The 24357-nt window shown below is 41.6% G+C and overlaps 1 protein-coding gene across 4 annotated transcripts in view; it reads left to right on the top strand.

Annotated features, from left to right (window-relative positions):
• SSBP2 (single stranded DNA binding protein 2) overlaps positions 1-21636 on the top strand; it is a 127968-nt gene extending 106332 nt beyond the window's left edge. For 2 of the 4 annotated variants that reach the window (XM_054287624.1, XM_054287622.1), the window contains 11 exons: positions 1562-1628; positions 1781-1851; positions 3880-3947; positions 7975-8023; positions 9030-9065; positions 10726-10780; positions 12315-12385; positions 13121-13199; positions 14337-14365; positions 17132-17230; positions 19537-21636. In XM_054287624.1, the coding sequence (XP_054143599.1) occupies positions 1562-1628; positions 1781-1851; positions 3880-3947; positions 7975-8023; positions 9030-9065; positions 10726-10780; positions 12315-12385; positions 13121-13199; positions 14337-14365; positions 17132-17230; positions 19537-19566 (654 nt within the window). In that variant the 3' untranslated portion in view covers positions 19567-21636. Of the gene's footprint in view, positions 1-1561; positions 1629-1780; positions 1852-3855; positions 3948-7974; positions 8024-9029; positions 9066-10725; positions 10781-12314; positions 12386-13120; positions 13200-14336; positions 14366-17131; positions 17231-19536 lie in introns of all 4 variants that reach the window. The other 2 variants (XM_054287623.1, XM_054287621.1) reach the window with 1 other exon arrangement.
• The last annotated feature ends 2721 nt before the right edge of the window (positions 21637-24357 follow it).

The raw sequence follows: 24357 nt of genomic DNA, 5'->3' as shown, positions 1-24357 counted from the left end.
CTAGATGTACAAATTATATTTATTCCACAGTAAATACGGGGATTATTGGTGAGAAACAGGTCTCATGAAGTGCTCTGTGGCACCCAAAGACACTCTGGCAACTTTCTAAAAGCGCCGAATTCCCAATTTTCTCTCATCGCCATCTAAGGATGTGCAATGCCAGCGAGACAAGGATGAGTAATGAGCTGCTGTTCGTCAGCAGGGACCTTTTCTGGCCCATCTGTGAGAAGAGGGTTCTGGAAGTAGAGAACATTTGTGTTTTCAAGTTCTCCACAGTGCAGAAAGAGGAGGAGAAAGAGTTGTCAGCAGATGAAAAGTTAAAGACGAGCAGACAGAAAAACATCAGTGGAGCTCTGAAAGGAAAACTAGGTAATTTACAATATTGGGAAAAGTAGAAAGGATAAATGGAACAGGTAGTTTGGTTCAACTTTGGTTTCCAGGACTGCCTTTTGATTGTCACACTATATCCCAGCCTCATTTCTGGCTATTTTTTTATATTTGTGTAACACAGTTTCAACAAATTTGTCATTACTTTTGACATACTATCACCAGAAGTTACGAAATCTAAATTTCAGCGAGCTGGGTGTATCAGGCGGCCAGACTTGTCCAGGTGATGTTTGGGATCAGGTAAAGCTGCCTCTACCAGGGCTACTTCCTCACCAAAGCCCTGAGGGACTTAATTAACCTTGATGAGGTAATCATCTGTGCAGTGCCATTAGTACTGCACTTAATATCTGATAACATTTTACTGCTGTAGCTCGGTTCACTCCTGATTTTTGTACTTCCCAATACTATCTGAGCCAGAGGTGTCTGAGCCCCTGAGCCAAGGGTTTGGGTTTCACACGCTCTGTGCCTGAGCTCAGTGAATCCTGGCGGGTGGGATGTGGTGGCTGAAGTGCTGCCAGCCTGCAGGTTTGGTTTCAGAAGTGTTTTTGTCTGCACACTGTGGTATTTTCAGTCCAGAGTGGAAGGTAACCCATAATCCCAGTGAACTGCAACTCTTGCTACATTCACATTATGCCAAATTCATTAATTGCTGCTTTAGCAGCACTGATATTACTCAAGCTACAGCGTGGATGGGCAGGGTGTGGAAGCAATAAACTGTTGTGGTGCAGCTTTAAGGCCGTAATTTTGATTAGGTGGTAGTTTGGTCCTGGGATTGTGGAAAGGGTCCCTGCCCATGGCAGAGGGGCTGGAAGGGGATGAGCTTTAAGGTCCCTTCCAACCCAAACCATTCTGACATTCTGCTCACTCAGGATGCATTTTAACTGAAAATGTGATGGTGCTTTGAAATGCTAAATAGCACCTCATGGATCAGCTACAAAGATCCATTCATAAAAGCATTTTTCCACTTGACCCAGCTGTAGGTAAAATCCTGTAAAAATGAGCTTTAAACCTAATTCAGTAAATCCAGAGGGCAGATTAATGTGGGAATTTAAAAGCACATTAACACCATACTCAGAGGAAACATCCAGGAATTAGGAATGAAACGTGTGTGCTGTGTCTTTAACATGAATTTCAAGGCATTCTGTGCTTTTCTGCTGTGTTTTCCCTGCCCCAGGCCCTCGGAGGTGTCCCGGGGAGTCAGCCCCTCCTGCCCAGCGGGATGGACCCCACACGGCAGCAGGGTGAGTGTGGCATCTCCACAGTGCTGATCCTCAGCCTTCTCTGGTAATTAGAAAGGATGATTCATCACAAGTAGCTGTAGAAGTGATTGTGTCTTGCATAACTAAAGCAGTTGTGTATTGCATATATAATGTATTTTATATTTTGTTCGCAGGTCATCCAAACATGGGTGGGCCGATGCAGAGGATGACTCCTCCAAGGGGAATGGTGCCATTAGGACCACAGGTACTTTCTACAGAGGGGTTATCCTTAGTGACAGGCCTATACTTAGTCTATATTCTCTGTCTTGGCTTAGCTTGGAGATTCCCAGGACTTGTTTTCATAATCCCTTTTTAAAACAAACAAAAAAAATCTCTTACAAGTTGCAGCTGTACAAAATCAAAATGAAAAATCTGTCATTTTCTTAAATATTTGGGATTTAAAGAAGAATCCTGTCACTTGCTTTCTTTAGAAAAGTGTTTTTTGCAATCAAGGACTGACACTGGCAAGGCAGACCTAGAGTGGAGTCGGTGTTTCCTCCTCCTCCTCCTCACTGATTATGCTGTTTAGGAGGAAAATATTAATACCTTCTCAGTTTGCCCAAAATACCTCTCCAAATTCTGTAAACTTTTTCTTTCATGCACTGTTGATGTAAATTTTGTCACAGGCAGCAGAGATTTTAATGTAAAGGGAGATGTCCAGGCTGCCGTTTGTCCCCCTGAGCGTCTCTGGCTCTGTCCCGGGGGACAAGGACAGGCCCGGGGCACCCCTGGAACACAAATGCAGGAGTTTCCTCTGCGCTTTGTCTGCGCTCCAGCCAGCAGCACGTGGGTGGTGGTGTTCCTCACTGGTGCTGCCAGTGTTTTGTGTCACAGCGTGCTTGTTGTGCCCACACTGTGCATTTTTGCTTCCCCATTTCAGATTATCTCCCTGGCGGCTTCTTGTTTGAATAACAGCTGAACTCTAAATTATTGAATAGCTTTGCCTTTCAAGTCTGTTCACAACTGTCTGTACAGTTTTGGGTATTTTTGCTACAAACCGGTTGTGCAGTTCTTCACAATCTCTGCTGAGCGACTGGCAAAACATATACAAATATAAAATAAAAGATATTTGCTATTTTTCTAATGTAGCCCTGAAATGTATTTGCCCTTTTTGGAGGTAGAAAGAGAAGCTCTGCTGTGCTGCCATATGAGATTGAGCTGATCCTTTGTGCAGCACCATTAGTCACACTGCAGGCAAACCTCATGCCACTTTTTAGGAGGATAATTTTTCCATTTCTGCTGTCATTTAAGATCCAGTGTTTTTGTAAGCTTCTTCTTTCTTGTGCTCAACATCCTAACCTACACAAAATTTAAGTACTCAAAATTTAAGTTCACAAATGACTCCCTAATTGGATCACCAAATTCCTGGGCTCAGCAGAGAGCATCGCTGCTCTGGAAGGACACCTCTATGGGTGGCAGTGCTGTTATTCAGGCCAAAGGAGTAAATCTGCTTAGGATTAGCAGTAATTACAGGTGGAAAATTGTCAGGTGAGACAGATTGTTCTGCTTCTATTTCATTGAATAAAAATAGGTGTAATTTATATATTTTTTTGTAAGTAGTGCAGTCAAGCTTTGGTCATGGTATCAGGACATAAACTCAGATTTCATGGGTGTTGGGTATTAAATTTTTTAGCCTTGCTAGGACATTATTTACCATATTAAATACTCTTCATTTCGATTATCAAAGACCTGGGGTAGTGGAAAGTGTCCCTGCCCAGGCCAGGGGTGACACTGGATGGGCTTTAAGGTCCCATTTTGGGATTCTGTGATTTATTGGAATTGAATCGTGGAAAGAGAAATGTAATAGTGCATTAGAAAAATTCTATCATGTGTTTTAATTTTATACAAACATAATGAAATCTAGGTAGAAAGAACACCATTTAATATCTCATAATCTTAGTAGGGGGTTCTGATTTTGAATTGCCTTGGTTTAGAAGTTGACCCTTGCTGGCCATTAACTTGAACTCAGTATGTGTACATAGTTTAATTCCCCCTGAAACCACGTTAACCGTTCTTAGCCGGTTTCTGTTGTTTGTGTTGTTTCTCCCTGGGGTTAATGATCCCAGTTTTTAGTCAACAGTCAGGGAATGCTGAAAGCATGAATGGCATGGCCTGTGGTGGCAGCAGTTGTCATTGCACAGGGATGTCATTAACCTGCTGTCCTTTCTTTCCCCCTCCCCTTTGGTTTTGTTTTTTTGTTTTGTGGTAGTCTGACCCTTGGTTGTCGTTGCAGAACTATGGAGGTGCCATGAGACCCCCTCTGAACGCTTTAGGTGGCCCGGGGATGCCTGGGATGAACATGTAAGCACAACACCAATCCTACTGTACATGGAAAATGCCATTATTGCATTGCAGAAGGAGCAATTGGGACAGACAGGGCAACGAGAACGTGCTTTGATGACCAATAATTGCAATTTTAAGAACTGAACCCGCAGTCTTACAGGAGCCTTGGCTGTCCTAACAAGTCTGTACAAATACTCAGTTTCTTTCACAGATCAAACTTCAAATGCTGGGAGTATTTTGTCAATATAATCACTGATACATCCTTGTACGCATTTTTAAAAATGACATTATTTATATTTCTACCTACCAAATATCTCGTGAGGAATGCTTTTTCTCTGCAAAAATAAATCAGAACTTAATTGCAGCAAAATAGCCTTTGTGTAGAACTGTTTACAAGAAAGACACAATGGATTTGAAAGTCTTCCTCAACTGCAGTTCTTGTTTCCTTAAATACATTTATTTCCAGTCTAAACACATAGAGGAGGTTTACAGATATGAGTGTATTTCTGTCAGTGTTTCTGTGTATTTCTGGGTCTGGAAAATCATCTGATAAAAATGGATATAATCTGAGTTCAGATTTGTTCTAAATGTGAGCGTAGCCGTGGCAGGGTGTTGCACCTTGTATCCCCGAAGACAGCCCCCCTTTTAAATGTGTATAAATATTTCAGATGTAACATTAAGGAAGCAGTAAAGATTTCTATATGCTTTCTCATTATATCATAGATACCCATTTTTACTCCAGTTTTTATAGAAAACGTAAATAAGAAACGATAACTTTAATTTCGAGTAAAAAGTTACTACTGAAGAAGAAGTCAAAGAGGTACACAAATAGATAATGTAATTTTGGAAAAACCACTCTAACAGGTTTGGATTTCCAGACATACCTTGAAATCTTGAAGCAGATAAACTAAAATCTGAAGTCGTGTGTTGCTCTATCATATGCCTCACCTATGGGGATTTAAGACAATTCTAGGAGCCTTCCTGAGGGTAGGCATTTATGGCTTTCAATTAAATTGATGTGGAAAAAATACTTAGACATTTGAAATTCAGTGTGAGTCAAGTATAGGCACTGTAGAAGTTTTCCTCAGCAGAAGGCTGTATAAAAAAAAGGAAATTAACTTTCCTGAAGTAAACTGAGGGATGGATAAGATATTTTGAAACTCTTTATTGACATAAATGAGAGTTTCCCCAGGAAAAATAAGAAAAGAGTTTTCTGTATGACCAAAAGATTTCCTGGCCTGCCGGAAAGAGAGAATATGGATTGAAGTACTTACACTGTGCTCTTTATAAACACATTTTACCAAAGGGTTGCTCTGAGTTGGGGTTCTCTGGATTGCGTTTTCAGGACACGAGGGCGTTTCCTGCTGTAAATTTGGTGCTGTCTCTGAAGCTGCAGTGAGGGCTGGGCCGGGGGCAGTGCCACAGGACGGACCCAGATGTGCTCCCCTCACACTCTGCCCACGGTGCCTCCGCTGGGGAAATCACATTTCCCTGCACGTGAGGATGTCCCTTCCCACCCGAGTGTTTTCTGTACTCGACAGTTCCCCGCTGCCCTGTGCTTCATTTTCTTGGGGTTTTGGCCGTGTCGAGTGCAAAAATGTGTGTTCTACAGAAACAGCTGCTGTTTAAAATCCAGCTTTTCCTCCTCGGGATGCGAGGGGAAGCTGCTGTGGTTAGGAGCAGACTATCTGCCATATAAAATGTGACGGTTTTCCTGGGTGAGAAATTGTTCCGTGTGGTCAGAAAGGGCAGCCTGAGGGCTCAGCAGGCAGCGTTCAATGCCCTGCAATCCCCACCTGCAGCCCTGCTGGTGATTCCTGCCTTTGTCTCAGCAGCACCATCAGATTCCTGCTGGGCACAGCTGATGCCCAGCCCATCTTCTTCCACAGAATAACTTCATTTTGGGCTCTAAGCTTTTCACTTGGAACTTGGCACAGCCGTTTTTAGGAAGGTTTCATGTCTCTGCCAGTTTTTGGAAGAAAAAGGCAGATTTCAGGGAGCTCAGTGTTATATTTCACTGGAGATTTTTAACACCCTGTGTGACCTGCAGTGCTGTCTCAAGCGCTAAGAATATCTCAGTCATGCCTCAGATTTAAAAAAAAAATAAAAGAAAAAGGTGTGATTTTGTCTTTTAACTTCAATTCACAAACTTGAGTCTAGATGTTTCATTTCCTGGTGGAATATATTTGCCTCTTGGGAAACTGAAATTTCAGACTTTCATTTTTTCAAGCCAGGATTGACACTTACAGGATAAACTCTAAAAAAATTACAGAAAAAAAAATGGTCATAGCCACAGAGACCTTGTGAAGTATTTTGGAATTGGTGCTTGTATGGTTATGTTTTATGACCTTGTTGGTGCTTCCAAAATAAACATTTAGTAAAAGACAAAAGACCTGCTTGCATGGAGTTAAACATATTAAAAAATTGCAGTTTGGGAGTTTTAATGTGTGTTTTATAAGCATTTGGCTCCACAAAATCCATGTGGCTTTCCAGCAGAATCTGCTGCAGTGATTTCTAAGTCTGTATTTAGAGCTGTCCAATAAATCTGAAAATTCCAACACCTTTTTAGATGAAAGGTGAGTTCCCATGTCTCAGTGTAATTTCTGAGTTTCCATATTCCTGTGGCTTAACCCAGTTTTGTCTCTGAGTCAGTACATGTCACAGAAATGAGTGCAAGGGTTTGGGGTTAAAACAGACCTTTAAATGTTGTTACAAATATTCCTGGTTTTTCTGAAAGAGGGGATCCAATAAACCACTGAAAAATAAGAAAAAGAACAGCAAGACCCAAAAAAAATTTAATATTTCACTATGTGATCATCAGCAGAGGAGAAATTGCTGAATATTTGACCTGAGGAGCATTTTCTCTCTCAGTGGTTCTTTGAATGATGCAGAAAAGACCATTCCAGCATTCTTGAGTTCTATCATTCCAACAATAAAGGCAGTGGAAATAAATAAATTTTCTGGTGATTTTTTTTTTTGGAGATCGTTCCTTTATAGTTTCATCAACAATGTAATAAAAAAATAAGATTCAATATTAAATCCCCCAGGCAATGTATGCACTTAATAGCTTTTATTTCTGCAAGACTTAGGGAACTTTCAGAGCTCATTAATGGAGGGTGATTCTTTCTGTCTGTCCCAGTCTCTCTCCCATGCCTGGCGAGCTGCAGTGGTTGATGTTGCTTTTCTACAGCTAATGAGGCCAAAAGGCCGTTGAAAATGTGAAAGTTTTGTCATCTGCTCTGCCTCTCTGTTGTCAGGGCCTTCAGAAAATGATCCAGCCCTGTTTGTAAATAAGCAGGAGCTCTTGGTACTCCCAGAGATAATTATGGGTTTGAGACATTGTGACTGTGAGCATGGAGATTTTGCCTCTGGTGTGTCTGAGTCCCCTCTGCATTGTTAAGAGATGAAGCCTCACCCCCAAAATATTTTTCTGGGTTTAGCTGAGGGTGAGAAACCTAAAATAACAGCAAAAGTTGTGAGAAAAGCCCTCTGAGGGTTTTCTGGATGTAACACATGACATTTATATCATGGCTGTTGTTGTTCTCATCATGGTCACCATCACCATCCTCATCACCATACAGGGATCATAGCAACCTGTAGGGTTTGTATGGCTTGTTCTTTTACAAATTAGGTGTTCCCAAAACATTTATTAGCTAATTGCACAAGTTTTGCTAATGAAACCTGACGATACTGCAGTATTGCAGATCCGCAGTAAATGAATCCATCCTCAGCGCTTCAGGCATGTGCTTCATCTTGTGAGCAAGATCACTGGTTTTATGACTGAACATTTATTTATTTTATGACTTGAATTTATTTTCTGAGTAGTAAATAAATTAATCAACTCACCAAACGACTGAATAGCAGTGCCACAACAACAATTCTGCTCTTGCATTTTAACTTAGTGTAGTTATGGTTTGTAAACACACTTGTGCTTGAAAAAAAGCCATTTCCTTCCTCTGGAAACAGATTATTCAGATTTTTTTACCCCAGAGCTGGTCAGAGGATGAGGGTGGTTCTGTGTCTCATCATTCTTCTTCTGTTTCAGGGGTCCTGGGGGTGGTAGACCTTGGCCAAACCCAACCAATGCCAATTCTGTAAGTAAATATTACAAATATATTTGACATCTCTTGTGTTTAGGGAAGTATCTTCATGCCAGGCCCAGCCCTGCTGTACCATCAAGGTTGTCCTGGCATCCTACACCAACAGGACATTTCTGGTATTTCTCCAGAAGGCAGAAATTCTTCATTTTTATTCAGGGATCATATATCATTAGTTTAAAAGTGTCCATTTTGGCACTGGTAGATGGATAAGGTGGATCTGGCTTGCCCTGCAAAACAGTTCTTCTTGGTTTTCTCAATTTTGGCTTTTTAGTTCTATTAGTGAAATTCTTCTATTTTCTTTTGCATATACGGAATTAAAATTGATATTTTTTAGCTGATAGTTAAAGTCTTTTCAGTCCCTGAAATCAATTGGCAAGTTCAGTAATAGATTTATTTGTAACAGTAGTTTGGCTGACAAGTTGTCTGTAGAGAAATTTGTGTTTGTCAGTGCACTTGTTGCTCCCACAACAGCACTGGCCTGTGTTCCTTTGGGGAGAATAACAGCAAAGGCAGAAACAAAGAAGAAAACAAGATTATTCACAGGATTTCTCCAGGACAGTGTCCTTCAGAAAACATAAATAAAAAATGGGAATAAATACCAGTATCTTCTACCTTGAAAGATGTGGTAGCTTCTTTGCCTTTTGTGGTCAAGATTGTATTGAAAATTAGGTATCTCTCAAGAACATTGAAATTCAGTTTGTGCTTGGCTGACTGAAGTCCTGCTGACTGAAATACAAGTATGTGCTGCCTGAGTCCATGCACCTAATAAACTACATTGCCTTAGTAATCTTATACCTTAACATTCTAATACTTCATTGGTTTTTAGTCAATTTTTTGGAATTGCTGAAAAGAAGTGTTTATTTTGACAGCAGAAGCATTTCCCCATGATTTTAGCTGTGTCCTTAGTCACTCTGATTGAATCAGCTCTCACCTGCAGCTGCAGGAGCCCATCCCAGCACAGAGGGACCCAAAATCACTGTTTTTTCTGTTGATGTTACAGATCCCTTATTCCTCAGCCTCTCCTGGGAACTACGTGGTGAGTGCCTTTGTGTGTGTTTGTTGGACATCACCCCTCATTTGGGCAGAGAAACAGCAGCCCAGATGTTGAGGGGAGCCCCCGTGTGCTGGCTGCACATCTGGCCAGCACCGAGGTGTCCCAGCCCCTCTGGGGCAGATGTGGGTGCTCAGGATCGTTGTCAGCCTGCTCCGAACTGCCCTGGTGCTGCCTCACTCCAGAAAAAACCTCCTGCCATGTATTGTCCACAGTAAGGAAGGACAAAAACCCCCTGGCTTTCTCAGAAAAGCCATGTTGTGGGAGAGTTTTTGAACTTCTGCAGGAAAAAGGTGTCAGTGTGTCATGCTGGATTTTGTCTCTGTGACTAGAGATTGACTTTGTTATTTTAGACTCCCTATTGTTGTTGTTGTTGCACTCACGTTATCTGTATGGCTGAGGAGCTTTTCCCAGGCAGATCGTTCGCTCTGTTTTTATCACATGCACAGGGCTGGTGTCACAGGGCGAGGAGGGAGAATTATATAATTAAAAGCAGTTTATTTTGTCATTTCTTAAAAAATTTAGATGGGAGAAAAGTTATGATTCTTGCAAGTGTTTGTGTCTGTAGGCCTCATTTTGTCGCAGCTTGGTGGAAACAGTCAATATTTGCTGTCTCCAAATCAGTTCTTTCAGTGCAGAACTTCACTGGGCTCTCTCTGCTTCAGGAGGTTTTGTGGGTTTGCCACATTCTATTGTTGAAGAGTTTAAAGACATTTTGGGAATATTTGACTCCATAGAGAGCAACTTTTTGGGGATGAGGGATGGGCTGGAAAACTCCTAAAAAAGGTTTTTAGTGAAAAGACTTGTAATCTGGAATTACTCACTTTGAGAACTTAATAAGATTAATCTATATATAATATATTAATATATACCGGTATAAAAACTTATCCACTAATATAGACATATATATAATACGTATAAACATGCAAATATCTACTTTTTATACATTAATAACATTATATTCTCAGAGTGAAAATAGTTGAAAACAAAAAACTGTCTAACAGTGAAAAAAACACAAAGTAAGAGCAAATTTAAAATGAGACGAAAAAGTTAATGAGGACAAGTAATTTCTCTCATAAATGGTCAGTTAGTTGTTCCTACATCTTTTCATCAGATGTTTAAAACATGCAGACAGAGCCCTTAAAAAATCAAGTAAGTGAGCTTAGTGCACAGGTATATAGAGAGCCCGTGATGCCTAGGGAGTCATATGGGTTTGGATAAAATGTGGATATAAATCCATGGATAAAAGTTTATAGGTAAAAACTATATGGACAGGTATCCTGTAAGCAGACAGAATACCCAGACCTTCGTAATCACTGCCACTGAAAAGATATCCCTGTCTGAACAGAGTATCTGCTGTTTTAAATGATCACAAAAGAGGTAAAGTACAGTAACATCCATATGGCAATGAAAATTATAATTGTTTCTAGCAGTTATGTATGTTTTATTAGAGAAAGTCAATATTTATTTGTGTAACAGCCAGAGCATTTTTTGTTTCTTAGTCTTGATCAGATTTGTGACACGGAAGAACCCAAAACTTTAAAAAATAAATGTTCCTTGATATGGCGGGGGGGGTCTGTGTGTCTGTTTTAGGTTTTTTCTGACCTTTTAATTCATGCTAACTGACAGTTTTTACTCTCCCCAGGGTCCTCCAGGCGGTGGAGGGCCACCAGGAACACCCATCATGCCCAGTCCTGCAGGTACTGAAATACACTTGGAACTAGCAAAACAAAGATTTTAGGAAGTACGCTTTTGGGGGTTTTTTTTAATAATCAAATAACAAAATTCTTGGGTCTATATTTTCTGTATCACGGGGTTTTTTTCCGTACTTGCTACTTGCTAACCTCTCCAGCACAGGAGGGTAGGGAATTTTCCTAACTGGCCATAAAAACTTACTGCACCAGTACATTACTTCATTGAATACAATTTTAGGGATTTAGATACATAAAAATAAAAATGACAACCAAGCCAAATAAAACCCTTCCAAAAAATGAACAAACCAAAAAGGCAACCTAAGGTAAAGATATTTTGAAGTTCTGTGTTCCAAAGCATGAAAACACTTAGAAATTGGCCACCTGTGAGTTTTGCCCAGGCATTTACTCACCTGTGAGACCAGCAGCTCAGAGCTTCCACAGGCCAGCCCTCCCTGTGTGTTCTGACATGAGCCAGGACAGCAGACAGGTTTTTCCCAGAACTTGAGGACAGCCAGGGGTGTGTGTTGCACAAGATTCTGGTGGACAAAGAACTTTTTGCCTGCCTCACTGAATACTAAAAATAACTTAACAGGCTGATTTTACTTCAGGCTAAAAGCCTTTCTGTTTCCCCTTTTCCTCAGACAGCGCCGTAGAATGTTCTAGTGATGTGTAGTGCTCTGTGTATAATGGAATTATTAGCTTGGATTAATGCTTAGAAAATCTTCTTGGAAATATTGATTAGTAGACAAAATCCTTGATTTACCTTCCGGTTGTGCATAGAATATCATTGGGTGTGGAATGGGTCTGGATGCAGAGTGCTGAGCTCTTTTTATTCTCTGTGCAGATACTGATTTTCCAGAGTTGCCAATATTTTTTTTTAAATCACACTGTCCCCTTAGGGATGTATACAGACTTTTGTCAGGTCATTGTCCTTTCAGTTTTTGTTATTTTGGTGTTTTTCTGCAAGCATCGCACTAGGCTGCACCATGAAGATGGATCAGCTAAAGCCTCCCTCAGGAGTGAAGGGCCTTTGCACAGTGTTCCATTGAAGACTTGGATATATTCAAATTCATATGGCCTTGACAGGGATGAGAGTAAAAAACTGTAACTCTCGGTCTGTGTAAGGAGAAGCTTTTTGTCATCTATTACAGATGGAAAACAAATTACAGGAAGTACTGATAAGAAACAAACTCCTGTTCTATGAATAATATTGAAGATGAGTGAAGACATTTAGAACTCCAGGAAACAGGATTTTAGGAATTCAGTAGTTAGAGATGCTTGGTGATTTATGTGCCTTTTAACCGTCATGCATAAAGCTAGAGCCCAGAAGCCGTCACTGGGGGACCATTGCAATTATTTCTTTGCATAGCCCTGTTGTGTGGCAGCAGTGGGTAGAAAGAGAATAAAATCTGCCGTTATATTGCCACTGTGTATAGCATCGAGGCACAGTAATAATATGAACAAAATGACAGGAAACGTATGAGGTGAGTAATTTGATTGAAAAGTGTATTTTAGCGCTTAAAATAATCTCTTATTGCAGATTCAACCAACTCTGGAGACAACATGTACACTTTAATGAACGCTGTGCCACCTGGGCCCAACAGACCTAATGTAAATATGAATTTTCTTACACCTTTCTTTCAGTAGTGCAGCCTGTTGTTTATCCAAACACTGTATTTCCAGCAGCTATCATTATTGCTAAGCTTTTCTTTTTTATGGGTGGCTCTTCAGTTATGGGCCTCTGGGAAAAAAAACCTGCCTGTAGAACTTAGAAGTAAATATATGTAGATATGCTAAGTCATTGTGCAGTAAATTGCAGATTGTTTGGCTATAATGGTAGTATCTTTTAAATGTGTGAAGAGCTAAATTGAAGGTTAATTATGTAATTGGATAGAAACTGCTCAAGTTGTGAAGGTGATGAGGAGCTTTTACAACTTAGCATAGGTCTGGTGGGGTTTGAAAGCTGTTAATTAATCACTGATGGATTTTAGGGAGTTATAAAAGTTCCCTATAACTCCAGTGGCGATGAGGCTGAGTTGCCAGCAGCAGTCTGAAAAGCCGTACAAAACCAAAACTGAAGTAAATAATAAATTATTACTCTATTGGATTCCAGCTTACAGAGATGACAGTCTCCAAAAATCGTGAAATTGACCCCAAAAAATGCTGGTTTTCAGTCTTCACAAGACACCTTCTCATAAAGGTCTGAATGGGACTTGGGAGTCTCTTCTCGTTCAGAGCTCAGGATTTGTCGTTCCTTTTTCCCCTCCCTTCTCCTGAGGAGCATTTTCTCGTGGTCAGGCTGTGTGATGAACAGCTGTGCAGTTACTAATGCTGCTCCTTTTGCAGTTCCCACTGGGGCCAGGCTCGGAGGGACCCATGAGCGGACTGGGTGGAATGGACTCGCACCACATGAACGGATCATTAGGTAACAGCAACAGGAAATGCTGGATTCCCAGCATTGCCCCTGCTGCTCTATGGGACCAATTCTGGGAGTTCTGGGGAAGACACTTTGCTAAAATGTGTGGAAAAATCTCTGTGTCCATCAGTGAGATGAAGGGAGTGATTTGAAGAGGCTGTGGCAATGAAAAAAGAAGTAATTGAAGCTCAGTGAGCAGACTTGTTGTGGACAATAACCATTCAGCAGAGCCTCTGTCTCCTGAAGAGAGTTCCTTTTTTTGTTTTAGGAAACATGTCCCGGGCATTTTGGATTACTTTATATAGGGACACTTTTGCAGCCTTTCTTTACCTATTTCAATCCTAAAAGGGGTAGTTGGTTTAACTAGTAATGATGCAAAATTGCATTCAAGTCAATGAAAAACTGTGTGAGGCTGCCACACCTTTTTCTATCACTTTCTGCAAGCTGAGAATTTTCTCTTCTCAGCTAAAATGAAAAATTCAATTGCAACTTATGGGAGGATTTTACATGTACCTAGCACATAGTTTATCCTTTTGGGCTAGGACAAAATAACTCCTGATAACATCTATGTATCTGGAGTTTTTGGAGAGGGAAATCATATTCCTTCTCAGCCCCAGTTTACCTGGCTGTAGGAAGGAGCTGTTTCAGTCTTCTCCCACAGCTCCATTTCTGATGGTTTTGCTGTGATCTCTTCTAGTTTTGTACTCAGTACTCTTCCAGAATTTGTCTTCCCTGAAAATACATGTCTTTTGCTGCTAAAATAACGCTTTTCTTTGTTCATGTATCCTAAAATTGCATTTCCCCTATTCTCTGCTTTACCTGAGGTGAGGGCTACAGCATGTGAAAAAAGCCCTCAGTTTTCAGTTGTCTTGCACTCACTATATTTAATTTCATTTGGTTTCCATTACTGTGCTCATCAGGATCATCTGTGTTCTTCTAAGAGATACTCAGTACATGTAGTGCAGCAACAGTTGATGGAGCCTCAGACTAATTGAGTGGATTACTCTGTACCAAGTGTTAACTTTTACTAAGTTGGTTATTCTGTAAAATGTTGATGTTGCACTATGTATTTTCTGTGGAAAAAAAATAATTATTGGATTAGCTTCAGCTCAAAATTTACTGAGCAATTGTCTGTTTTAATTTCAGGCTCAGGAGACATGGACAGTATTTCCAAAGTGAGTATCTAATCAAATATCTGGAATTTTTAGAGTGTTTCACTCTAAACTCATCTCCTTTGTCTCCGTTATGAATCCTTTCCTTATACACATTTATTATATCATATCTATATTATATATAATTACCTCCAGTTCAAAATCTGACTGAGGATGTTGTAGTCTTTGGTGCTCTTAAAATAAATGAAACCAGTTCTAATAATCAATTCCAGTCAAATGTAAATCTGGGACAATCTCCTTAGGGTGTTGCAGGATTTGGTTTGTCACCTCTCTAAGGTAATGTTAATATCTTAATCCTCAGGATAAATTTCCAAAAACGAGATTAAGAAGTACTTTCAGCAGAAGCACTGTTTTGATGCCACAATCATTACATAGCTGGAAAAGGATGTGAGTTTAATCTGCAGGGATTTTGCATCTACAAAAATAATACTTGAATATGTTACTTCTGTAAAAATAAAACTTCTGTGGATGTGATCATCATTAACTTAGGAATTAATGAGCCGATGTAGTATTGGTAAAGGGGCATAAATAAAAAGGACCCTGTGTTCTTAAATTTTATAACATTTTCAGACTCTTCATGATGTGAAGTGATGGATGGAAAAGACCACATTGCCTCAGCTGTGCTGTGCTGGGCCGTGCAGTGAGGGATTCACTAAAAACCTCCTGTGGGATGACCAGCATACAGCACATTTTTATCAGAGTCTGTGGTTTTTCTTCACTATCTTACTGGAAACTGCAGCATTTTTAAGGGGAAAAAATCCAAAACATTTCCATTCCCATGGGATAATTTTTAAAGCCTGTATTCCCCTTTTAGTTGGTCAGTATGTGCTGGTACAGGTATCAGCAGCTCTGAAAACTTGGATCCTAAACAATTTACCTAAAAGTCTCATAATATGTTAGCCTGCATGAATAACTCATGGAAGTAACTTTTGATCTATGTGTTTTTTAAACAGGTAAAATAAAATTGTTAATTTTGCCTGTAAAACAGCTGTCCATAGAAAATGGATCCAGTCCTGGCAGAATCAGTACAGCTCACAGAATTCATTGCTTTCTAGAGAAGATTTTGACTACATTAGCTGAATGGCAGAGATAAAGTTTTTTATGAACTGAGCTCAGACAAGGGCAGTAAATGAACTGAAATGATGCATGTTAAATAAAAATTACCAACCTGCATTTATTGCAATGCCCATGGAATTTGTGCAGGGGTACCCTTGCTTTGGAAAATCCCAGTTGGAGCTATAGTGCTGGACCTCAAGTGGCCACAAAAGCAGCCTGGGGCAGTCACTGAAATGGGATTTTTCAGGAATTTGGCCCTTTGGGGCTGGAGTGCTGCAGCAATGGCAGAATGCCAAAGCTTAGTTCTACACAGAGCAACATGAAACAGGGGGAAATCCCCCAGGAACAAGCAAAAGCGCAGGAGCGTCACATAAAATAAATGAGGAGGTGTGTATATTCCTGGATGCCAAGGCCACGGGAGGGCTGTGGCTGTGCAGCCTGAGCTCCTGTGTAACTCAGGCTCTGGCCTGCCCTGAATTGATGCTGCTCATGAGGGCACAGCAGCAGGGGCAGAGCCACGGCCGTGGGTGCAGCCTGCTCTGAGCCATGGGTCCCTGGCGTGCTGGCTGCACTGCAGAGCAGCCTTGATTGACTGATGGATGTCAATATTGGTATTGTTCCTGATGTCAATAACCTCGTCAGGCTGCAGTTGTCTGTGATGGACGTGCTGTCCAGTGGCCTGAGGATCTCAGCTGTGGATGTAGTGAATTAGGCTGAAGAAAGCAGAAGGGCTAAGGCAGGGCTTTGACCCAGCTCTCTGCTCTGCATTTCAGATGCTGGTACAGAATTTCTGCTTGTAGGTCATGTATGTAATTAGTTTGGTATTTATATTTATATTGCATTCCAGTTTTCTGAATTAAAAAAAAAAAATCCAAGGAAAGAACTGTGATAGATGTAAGGATTTCATTATGAGGTCCATGGTTTCACTGCTCCTTTTCCCTGACTACTCTTTTGCCATCATGAGTCCTCTGAGTAGGAGATGTAGATGTGATGGAAGGAGGATTGCCCGTGGTCCAGGCATGGCAGGGTGCTGCAAAGCAGCTTTGTAAGAGCACCTGACTGATGGTAGTGTGTAAAATAACCACGTGTGAGCTGTTGATGCACAGTAATTTCTGTGGCAATTACCTTGTTTCAGCCATTCTGCTTCTGGAGTTGCAGAGGTCTCTGTGCACTTCTGTAAGGAAAAGAGTAACAATGAATTTTTGGAAGGCTTTAGACTGTTACTATTTCAGTGAATTGTGACGATGAAGAGCAGCCCTCAGTCCGCAAAGGTCCGTGCAGACCTGGTCCATCCTGCCTTTGACTACATCTTTTGTGTATCTTTAAGTACATACCCGTAACTCACACGTGTCAGGGCTCACAGATGTGGCTGCATTCAACCACGTGATTTAATGTGGTGACAGAACCTCCTCACATCCCTGCTGCAGCCTTTTACAGCTTTTCTTGACTTCAGCAAAAGCAGATGCAGGCTATAGCCTGAAAATGAGGCACAGGTAAATAATCCTTGCTTCAGGGAAGAGAACATTACTTAACAGACTAAAATTAGTGACTGAATGATGCAGAACCCTGCTGGGGCTGATTTCTCATCCTTGAGAGGCCCAGGGCACCTGAGTGCACCAAGTTCTGTGTGGAGCATGCCCTGGGCTCACCTGGTGAGGCTGCAAATGAACCTGAAGCAGCACTGAATCTGTATTTTGTAATCTTTTTTAACAGAACTCTCCCAGTAATATGAGCATGAGCAACCAGCCTGGCACTCCCAGGGATGACAGTGAGATGGGTGGAAACTTCCTAAACCCTTTTCAGAGCGAGAGTGTAAGTATCCCATTACCTGGCTTGTTGGATTGCAGAGGTGAACATGTATCTGTGGTCTTTTGTTTAGAAAAAGAACCTTTACAAGTTTTGTAGTGTGCTTGTAGTGCAGCACTGTGGTCTTGCATGTTTTTTAATAGTTTCTGAAAGTACAGCATTGATTTGAATAAAAAATGCTGCGCAAAAGAGAGCTGAAACTGGAATAGGTGGGAGGCGTAGGATTACTGCAGAAACTCTTAGGGCCACGAGGTCAGTGCAAAAGCAGGATTTACACTGAAGTATGTGATGAGAGCACCAGCAGATTCCATGTTGCAGTGTGCTGTTACACCCATAAAAGGCAGAGGTTCCAGTAGTGTTCATTCCGGGGGAAATTATGTTGTTTTTATTTAATATATGGAACGCTCAAAGCAGCAAAATGTATGTAAACATTTTAGAGAGCAAGAGCGTGGTATTGTCATACTCATGTGCCTGAGGCTGGGTTTGTAAATCCACCTCCAGGTCCCTAAATAGGAGTGTACCCTCATTGCCTGTGCCAGTGGTGACCTGCTGCTGAGTAAACAGCTTCTGTTAGATCTCAGCAGAGTTGAGTTCCATGGAAAATTTCCTGGGAATCTGATTTTGAGGGGTTTTGGGAGGGTTTCTTTTTCAGGTAGTGAAAAGGAAGAGTTTCTGCCAGTTAGCTGTTGGTGGGCACACATTCAGGTTGTGTGGAGTGCTGAAGAAAACTGTCATACGCAACCTAGAAAGAGCAGAGTTTAATATCTGCCAGAATGGCAGAAAGCACAGGGGCTCCATGAGACACGGTCCCTGCTCCTGGCACTCCTGGCAGCCCTTGGCTCCCAGCCTGGCACGCTCTGCTGCGCTGAGGGCAGCCAGGGTCACTGGCACAGGCCCGTGGGAACCAGAGGACAGCAGTGGTGCTCTGGAGAAAATCAGTGTTCTCAGACCCTGCCTGGGCTCTGGGTGTTTTTGTGCTGCCTGCAAGAGCCAGGCACTCGGATTTCTCAAGGTTTTGTTGAGATGTGTGCCTGCAAGGCAGGAGTGGCACATGCCAGGGGTGTCCCTGTCTGCTCCCAGGGACTGCAGGCTCTGTAACGTGGATCGCTCTCTCATCCTGGGGGACTGCTTTGCTTTCTGATCCATGTTTTGCCATTTGGCTGCTCAGAATAGGTGTTATCATGCAGTCCTTTCTCAGGGAGATTTGCTGTTCAGTTCACCAGGAATTTTGGTTAGGGGTAAGTAGCAATTCAGGGCTTACTAACAACTTGAAAGTCCTAAACAACTTGAGAGCATGCTTTCCCAAAGTGATTCTCCAGATCCCTTGGCTCAGATACAGGAGATTACTGGAGCAGGTGCTTTGCTTTAAGCCTCAGAGCTGGTAGTCAGACCTCTGTAGTTTACATTACAGGCAAGACCCCTCTAAAATACTCATTCCATATGGTTGGGCACTTGGAAATGGCCAGCTTGGAACTCAAGACTTGACGGGATACGTAGGGCACGTGTGGTTTTGCACCGGCAAATTTACCTTTCCTTTTCTTCTGTCAATTTTCAAACTGCTAATCTTCTTGCATTTTAACATTTTCCTCTGCTTAGAGGATGTTAGACCAAATTAACTGTTTTTGCAGTCCACAGTTTTCAGTTTAAAAGCAAATTAGGTGTATGGATGTGCATTTCTTCTAGGCACTGTGGTGTCCCATTGATTACTTTAATGAAGCACCGCTAACCTGAGGGTAGCTGTAGCTTGGGTAAAGGCTGCAGTTCAGTTTGTGTCACTACAATCGTGAATTGTGGGGATTGGATTTTTGGTTCACATAAAGGAGAATGACCGCTGGTGATTCAGCTTGCCCCCTAAAATTGCTAACACAAAATAATACAGACCAAAAGCCTAACTGAATCACAGTCATACCTATCTTTGTTCCTTTCTTCCCCGAAAGCAATCAAAACCTCCCCAGAATCTTGTGTGGTTCAGCTGGCCACGAATGCAGCCAGTCCATTTCAGACCGGGCACCTGCCCAGGTGAATTCCCCAGCAGCCAGCAGTGGGCAGGAAGGGGAGTGGAAAGCCTCAGTGAGGGATTGGCTCATCACAGCACCCAGGGAACAGCAGAGCAGCCCTCAGGGGCATTGCCTTTCAGCAGCGGCCGTCTTGTGGCAGGAGAGAAGCTCAGCAGAAGTTCTGAGCACAAACTGAACTGCAGCCCCAAGAGAGGCTGCGGCACAGATTCAGGAGGGCGCCCCAGGAGCTCTGAACCCATTGCTGCCTGTGGGGGGGGGAAGAATGTTTGTTAAATTGTGATTGCTCTTTTTCAGTACTCCCCTAGCATGACAATGAGCGTGTGACCCGTTCGCAAGCGTCGCCGTGAAGACCACAGTGAGTTGGCCCTCCCCAGAGAGCTACTGCAGAAGAAAATTATTCGTCCCAGTGTACAGTTTAACTAAAGGATCTCAGACACAATCAGACCCACCTGTTTGTTTTTTTTTCTCCTACCATCTCCCCTGTTTTGTCAAGAAAGCGGGTCCCAAACACGCTCGAGACAACTGTAAGGAGGGGCATGAGAGAAGCGCCCGAGGTGGAGCTGCCAGCGCCTGTCTGTGTGTGTACATGTGTGGGTCAGCGTGGGGTGTGTGTGTGTGCCATCCAAACACACACACACACACAGACCCCAGGACACTGTCAAATAGGATCACATGACATCTTGCATAGAAATCAGAAGTAGGGACTTTTATTCCATTTTTTTTTTTTTTTCACGTTTACATTTTAATTATTAAAATTTGCTTTCCCTCTCCCATCCTGAACTGTTTTATGTTGCATATATCACTGCTTTGTAAGTTATTTTTTAAGTTGAACTCAAAGGATAAATTCTTTTGATTTTGTTAGTGTCTGCCATTATGGATAGGAATAAAATTGCTTCTACGAGCTTTCATTACCTTGTGTTTGATACCAGCTACCCTGTGAATCACAAATTGTACTGTCTCAAGAAATAGAAGAAAGCTCATCTTAATTTTTTGGAGAAATTTAATAACTTCCACCTAGTTTGGGGATTTTTTTTGATACTTTGCCTTTAAGAGAAAAAAAGCACTGAAGGTTATTTTTCTTCTTTAATTGAAGCCTAATATCTGCAATATCTATTTTAAATGAAAGCCTGAATTTGATACAAGCTTCTCAGTTTATATAGAGTACTATAAGGTTACTGTAAGTGAGCTCCAATTGCTATAGAATCTAGCAATAAAGTGTCAGGGGTTCTCCTGCCCTCGGAATTGAGTTTTCTATTTAGCATGGTCTTCTGTAGGGGTGGTAGTTAGTGGAAATACAGTAGAGTCCTTATCACCAAAACATTTTCCAACAACCTGCAATTATGTTTCCCATTTTCAGCGATTCTCAAACATATATGAGCAATCTGTGTTCCCGATTATAAACAGTATTTCCCAAGCCCATTTAGAAAATCAGGTCACCCTGCTGCTTGGGTGTGTGTTTTCTGCCATATCTGCCAGAATTAATTCCCACAAAACTTTCCAGTCAGCAGCCTTTTTTTTTTTCTTTGAGCCAAAATGCCACAGTAAACTTTTTATGACTACTAGCCTTGTTGTGAGGGTGTTACCTTTTGCCATGAATAGAAAGGAGCAAAGGTCTGGGTCCTTTTAGAGGGGGAACATACAGTTAGGTATGAAAGCTGGCGCCAGGATGCAGAAAAAGGCCTAAAGGAAACGCTTCTGGAAGCATTCCCATTTCTCTTGAGGCAGAGCTCTGAAACCAAGACTGTGGTACTTTTACTTAGTTCCTGATGATTTTCAGCTCCCCCAGGAAAACAAAGGTTTTCGGTTTGTAGTGATACAAAAGCTGATGATCAGCAATGCAGGCACAAAGTGGCTCAGCAGAAATTTGTGCCACAGACAAACAGCAAATTCCTCTCTTTGGACTTTAATCCAGAGGAGCCACTTGCAGAGCAGGAGCAGTTCTGGGATGTGGTATATCCATGTGCAAGGGGATTTTCTTTCATGAGCTTGTGATAAAGGAATGTCACCCATATGTGATGGGCTTGTGATGGTAGCTGGATGTGTAAGGAATTCTACAATCTCCTGACTCATTTTTATTTCCATATATTATACATATATGACATATGGAAATAAAAAGGTTTAACATGTTACTCTCCTGTTAGGGTTACTCAAAGATGAAAGTCTCAGAGGATCAAAATTACATTGAAGTATCAAAGATTTTGTTAGCGTTACTTTTTAGTAAGAACTACTTGATTAGATGTAAACATGACCTAGATAGTCGTTAGATGGTTTTGTAGGCTGTATTCTTATTGATTATGAAGGTCACATTCATTTGCTTCTCTTTGGAAAGCACTTTGTTGCTGTCTCCAGAGATGCTGGAAGACCCTGCTATTGGCTCGAATCACAAACACAAAATCGAGTGTAATTTCTTCAGACCCTTTGCTGTTGTCACTAACACCACTGGCGTGTCCCCGTTACACCCAGAGTCCAGGTGCCCTTGCAGCCTTGCTTGGCCACCTGTGTTATCTGTGGGCGCCCTCCAGGCACCCAAGGGCTCCTTCTGGCCCAGTTTGGTGTCCCTGCTGCTGGGCTCAGGGAGATGGGAGCAGTGCACCGAGTGCCAAAGGCCATTCCCAGGGCAGTGAGCTGTTGGGCACTGGGAAGGATGGAGTCTGACCTTTAAACCTGTGCATGGAACTGCTGACACAGATTGATATCAATATTGAAACATGTTCTCCTCACTTTGATACAGGAGCACAATGTCCTTTCAGCACGTGATGGATTCACTGTGTCCTGCATTTCTCACACCCACGCAGCCCCACGGGCAGCAGCTGGTGCCACTGGTGCTTTGTCCAGGGCTTTACCAGGCTCCAGGAGAGGCCAGGTTCTGCAGCTGAACCATTAGAAAACAATCCTTTGTGCTAATTACTCAAATTCTAAATTACACCTTTGGATCATTTCTTCCTTAATATGCATAGGGCTTTTTGCTTGTCCATTTCTCTTTCCTTTGCTTACAAATCCTTGTAGGATTTTCATGGTACCTGGAGTATCAATATGGGAGGACAGACTATTCCCAAGCACTCAGTTTTTGCTCCCTCTTAAATTTTTTATGCTCCAGATACGAGGAACAATGTAACTGCTGTTTGGTTCTGTTCTTTTGCAACAGCACTGTTGATAATGGCAGAACTTGTCCAGCTCTGGTAGGAATTTCATTTTAAATGGTGCAGGGTAGATCTTCTCACACTGGCTTTTTAGATGGATCTTGCTCTTTAGTATAGAAGTAAATAGAAGGTGATTCTGTAAATGGGTATTTCAGGCAGAGTTGAAGTAAGCCTTCTTAAAACCAGAAGTGATTAGATCTTAGAGTAGCAGAAACGGAGAGTGAGGGATCTGTATGCTGTGAGAACTCTTGCAAATATTCCAGCTTTGTAGAAATCACCTGAAACTGGATTCACCTGTGAACTTCACAGTGAAACCAGGGTCTTACCTGCTGCTCCAACCTATGGAGAGGAGCGATCAGATGCAGATGTATTTCCATGTCACCCAGATTTTATTGCCATCTCTAAGAGCAGGGTTTGAGGCAAGGAAGGAGTTTACCTGTCTGAATCACAGGTAAAGCACGTGGCCTGGTGTGCATTAACAAAGTCCCTGGATATTTGCACGCAGGGATTACATTATTTTCCTAACTGCCTGAGAATGAGGAAAACCTGCAGTTTGGAACTTGCACTTCCAACCCCCAGAAATTCCATTTTTTATTTGGAAGCCCTCTGGTTGCAGAGCCGTAGCCACCCAATATGTCACATATTCAGAGACAGAAACAACTTTCAGGCTTTCAGCCTGTTCCTCATAGTGTAGGATTAAATGTTCCATGTCCCAGGACATCCAGCTGTTCCTTTCCCTTACAACAGGAATACCCAATGAGAAATACACAGGCTAATCATTTATTTTAAATAATTCCACTTGGGAAGAAGTGGAATAGAACCTTGCTTCTTTAAGGATGCAGCAAAGGAAAGCTTCTTGACCTGCCTAAAACCAGTTGAATTTTCCTCTGTTCTGTGGCAATACTGCATGTGCAAATGATTTGGAATTAGATTTAATGAGGGACCAGCTGTTACAATATTTAGTGTTGATCACTTTATTCAAAAATGGCTTTTCAGCTGATACATATTACACAGGGTCCTACTTCTGTATCAGTTGTTTATTAAGTGCTCTCCCCTGTCCCTAGTCAGCTCTCATCCACTGTTGTTGCCATGGCTAAGTATGGGCTGGATTCTTCAGTATTTCACCCTACACATTTGCATGTCAAGAATGTAAAATATACCTTAATGATGTAAAACGTACAGGTAAATTTATTTTTCTTTAATTCACCATAAGTGGTGATAGAACTGTGGGTGCTGTCACAGACACACTTGGGTTTGATCAGGCCTTATGGATGGGAATACTGACAAAGCACATCTTTCAAATAAACCCCTAGAAACTACTTCAACACTGTTATCTCACAGTGAGGATCCAGTTTGTGATTTAGTGATTCAAAATAATTCTAGAAATTCAGAAATAAATTAGTTAGGTTTAAATTTTGCTGTTTGCAGCTCTTCCTACTTTTCAGATATTGGCACAGTTCTGTAGACTGCTGCTTGTGCCAGTTCTGCTGAAACGTTGATGAAACCATTCACATAAGGTCATTTTTGGGTAGGATTTCACCCTAGTCTGGGTCAAATATATAACTTACCTGTGGTGTAACATTATTTGGCAGATGTAAAAACCGAGTACATAGAGAAAAATACAGAGGGTCTGTTGAAATTACCAAAATGATGTTTCAACCTGAAAAATGAGAAAAGAGAGTTTAAAATACTGCTTTGAGTGCACTTCTGTATAGTGTCTATATATTGGAAACAAATTACAGTACCAAATCTAGAAAAAATAAACTTCTCATCTACTCAGCACATGAAAATTCTGATCCTGCCAACAGCTTCACCTTGATTTCAAATTGAGCCTGCACATAGTTAATTTTAACCAGATCTAAGAACAGGTAGTATCCTTCAGGAAATTAAAAAAGTAGCACTGTAGTAATCTAAACCCATGCTTAAACATGGGCAGTCTAGAGCTCAAATTAAGTCTTTCCTAAGCAGACATTAT

Source organism: Melozone crissalis, unplaced genomic scaffold, assembly GCF_028551555.1.
Source record: "Melozone crissalis strain CALT ecotype California unplaced genomic scaffold, PUWL_Pcris_2 ptg000060l_1, whole genome shotgun sequence".
In the NCBI taxonomy this organism is placed as follows: Eukaryota; Metazoa; Chordata; class Aves; order Passeriformes; family Passerellidae; genus Melozone; species Melozone crissalis.
This window is presented reverse-complemented; position numbering and strand designations above follow the sequence as displayed.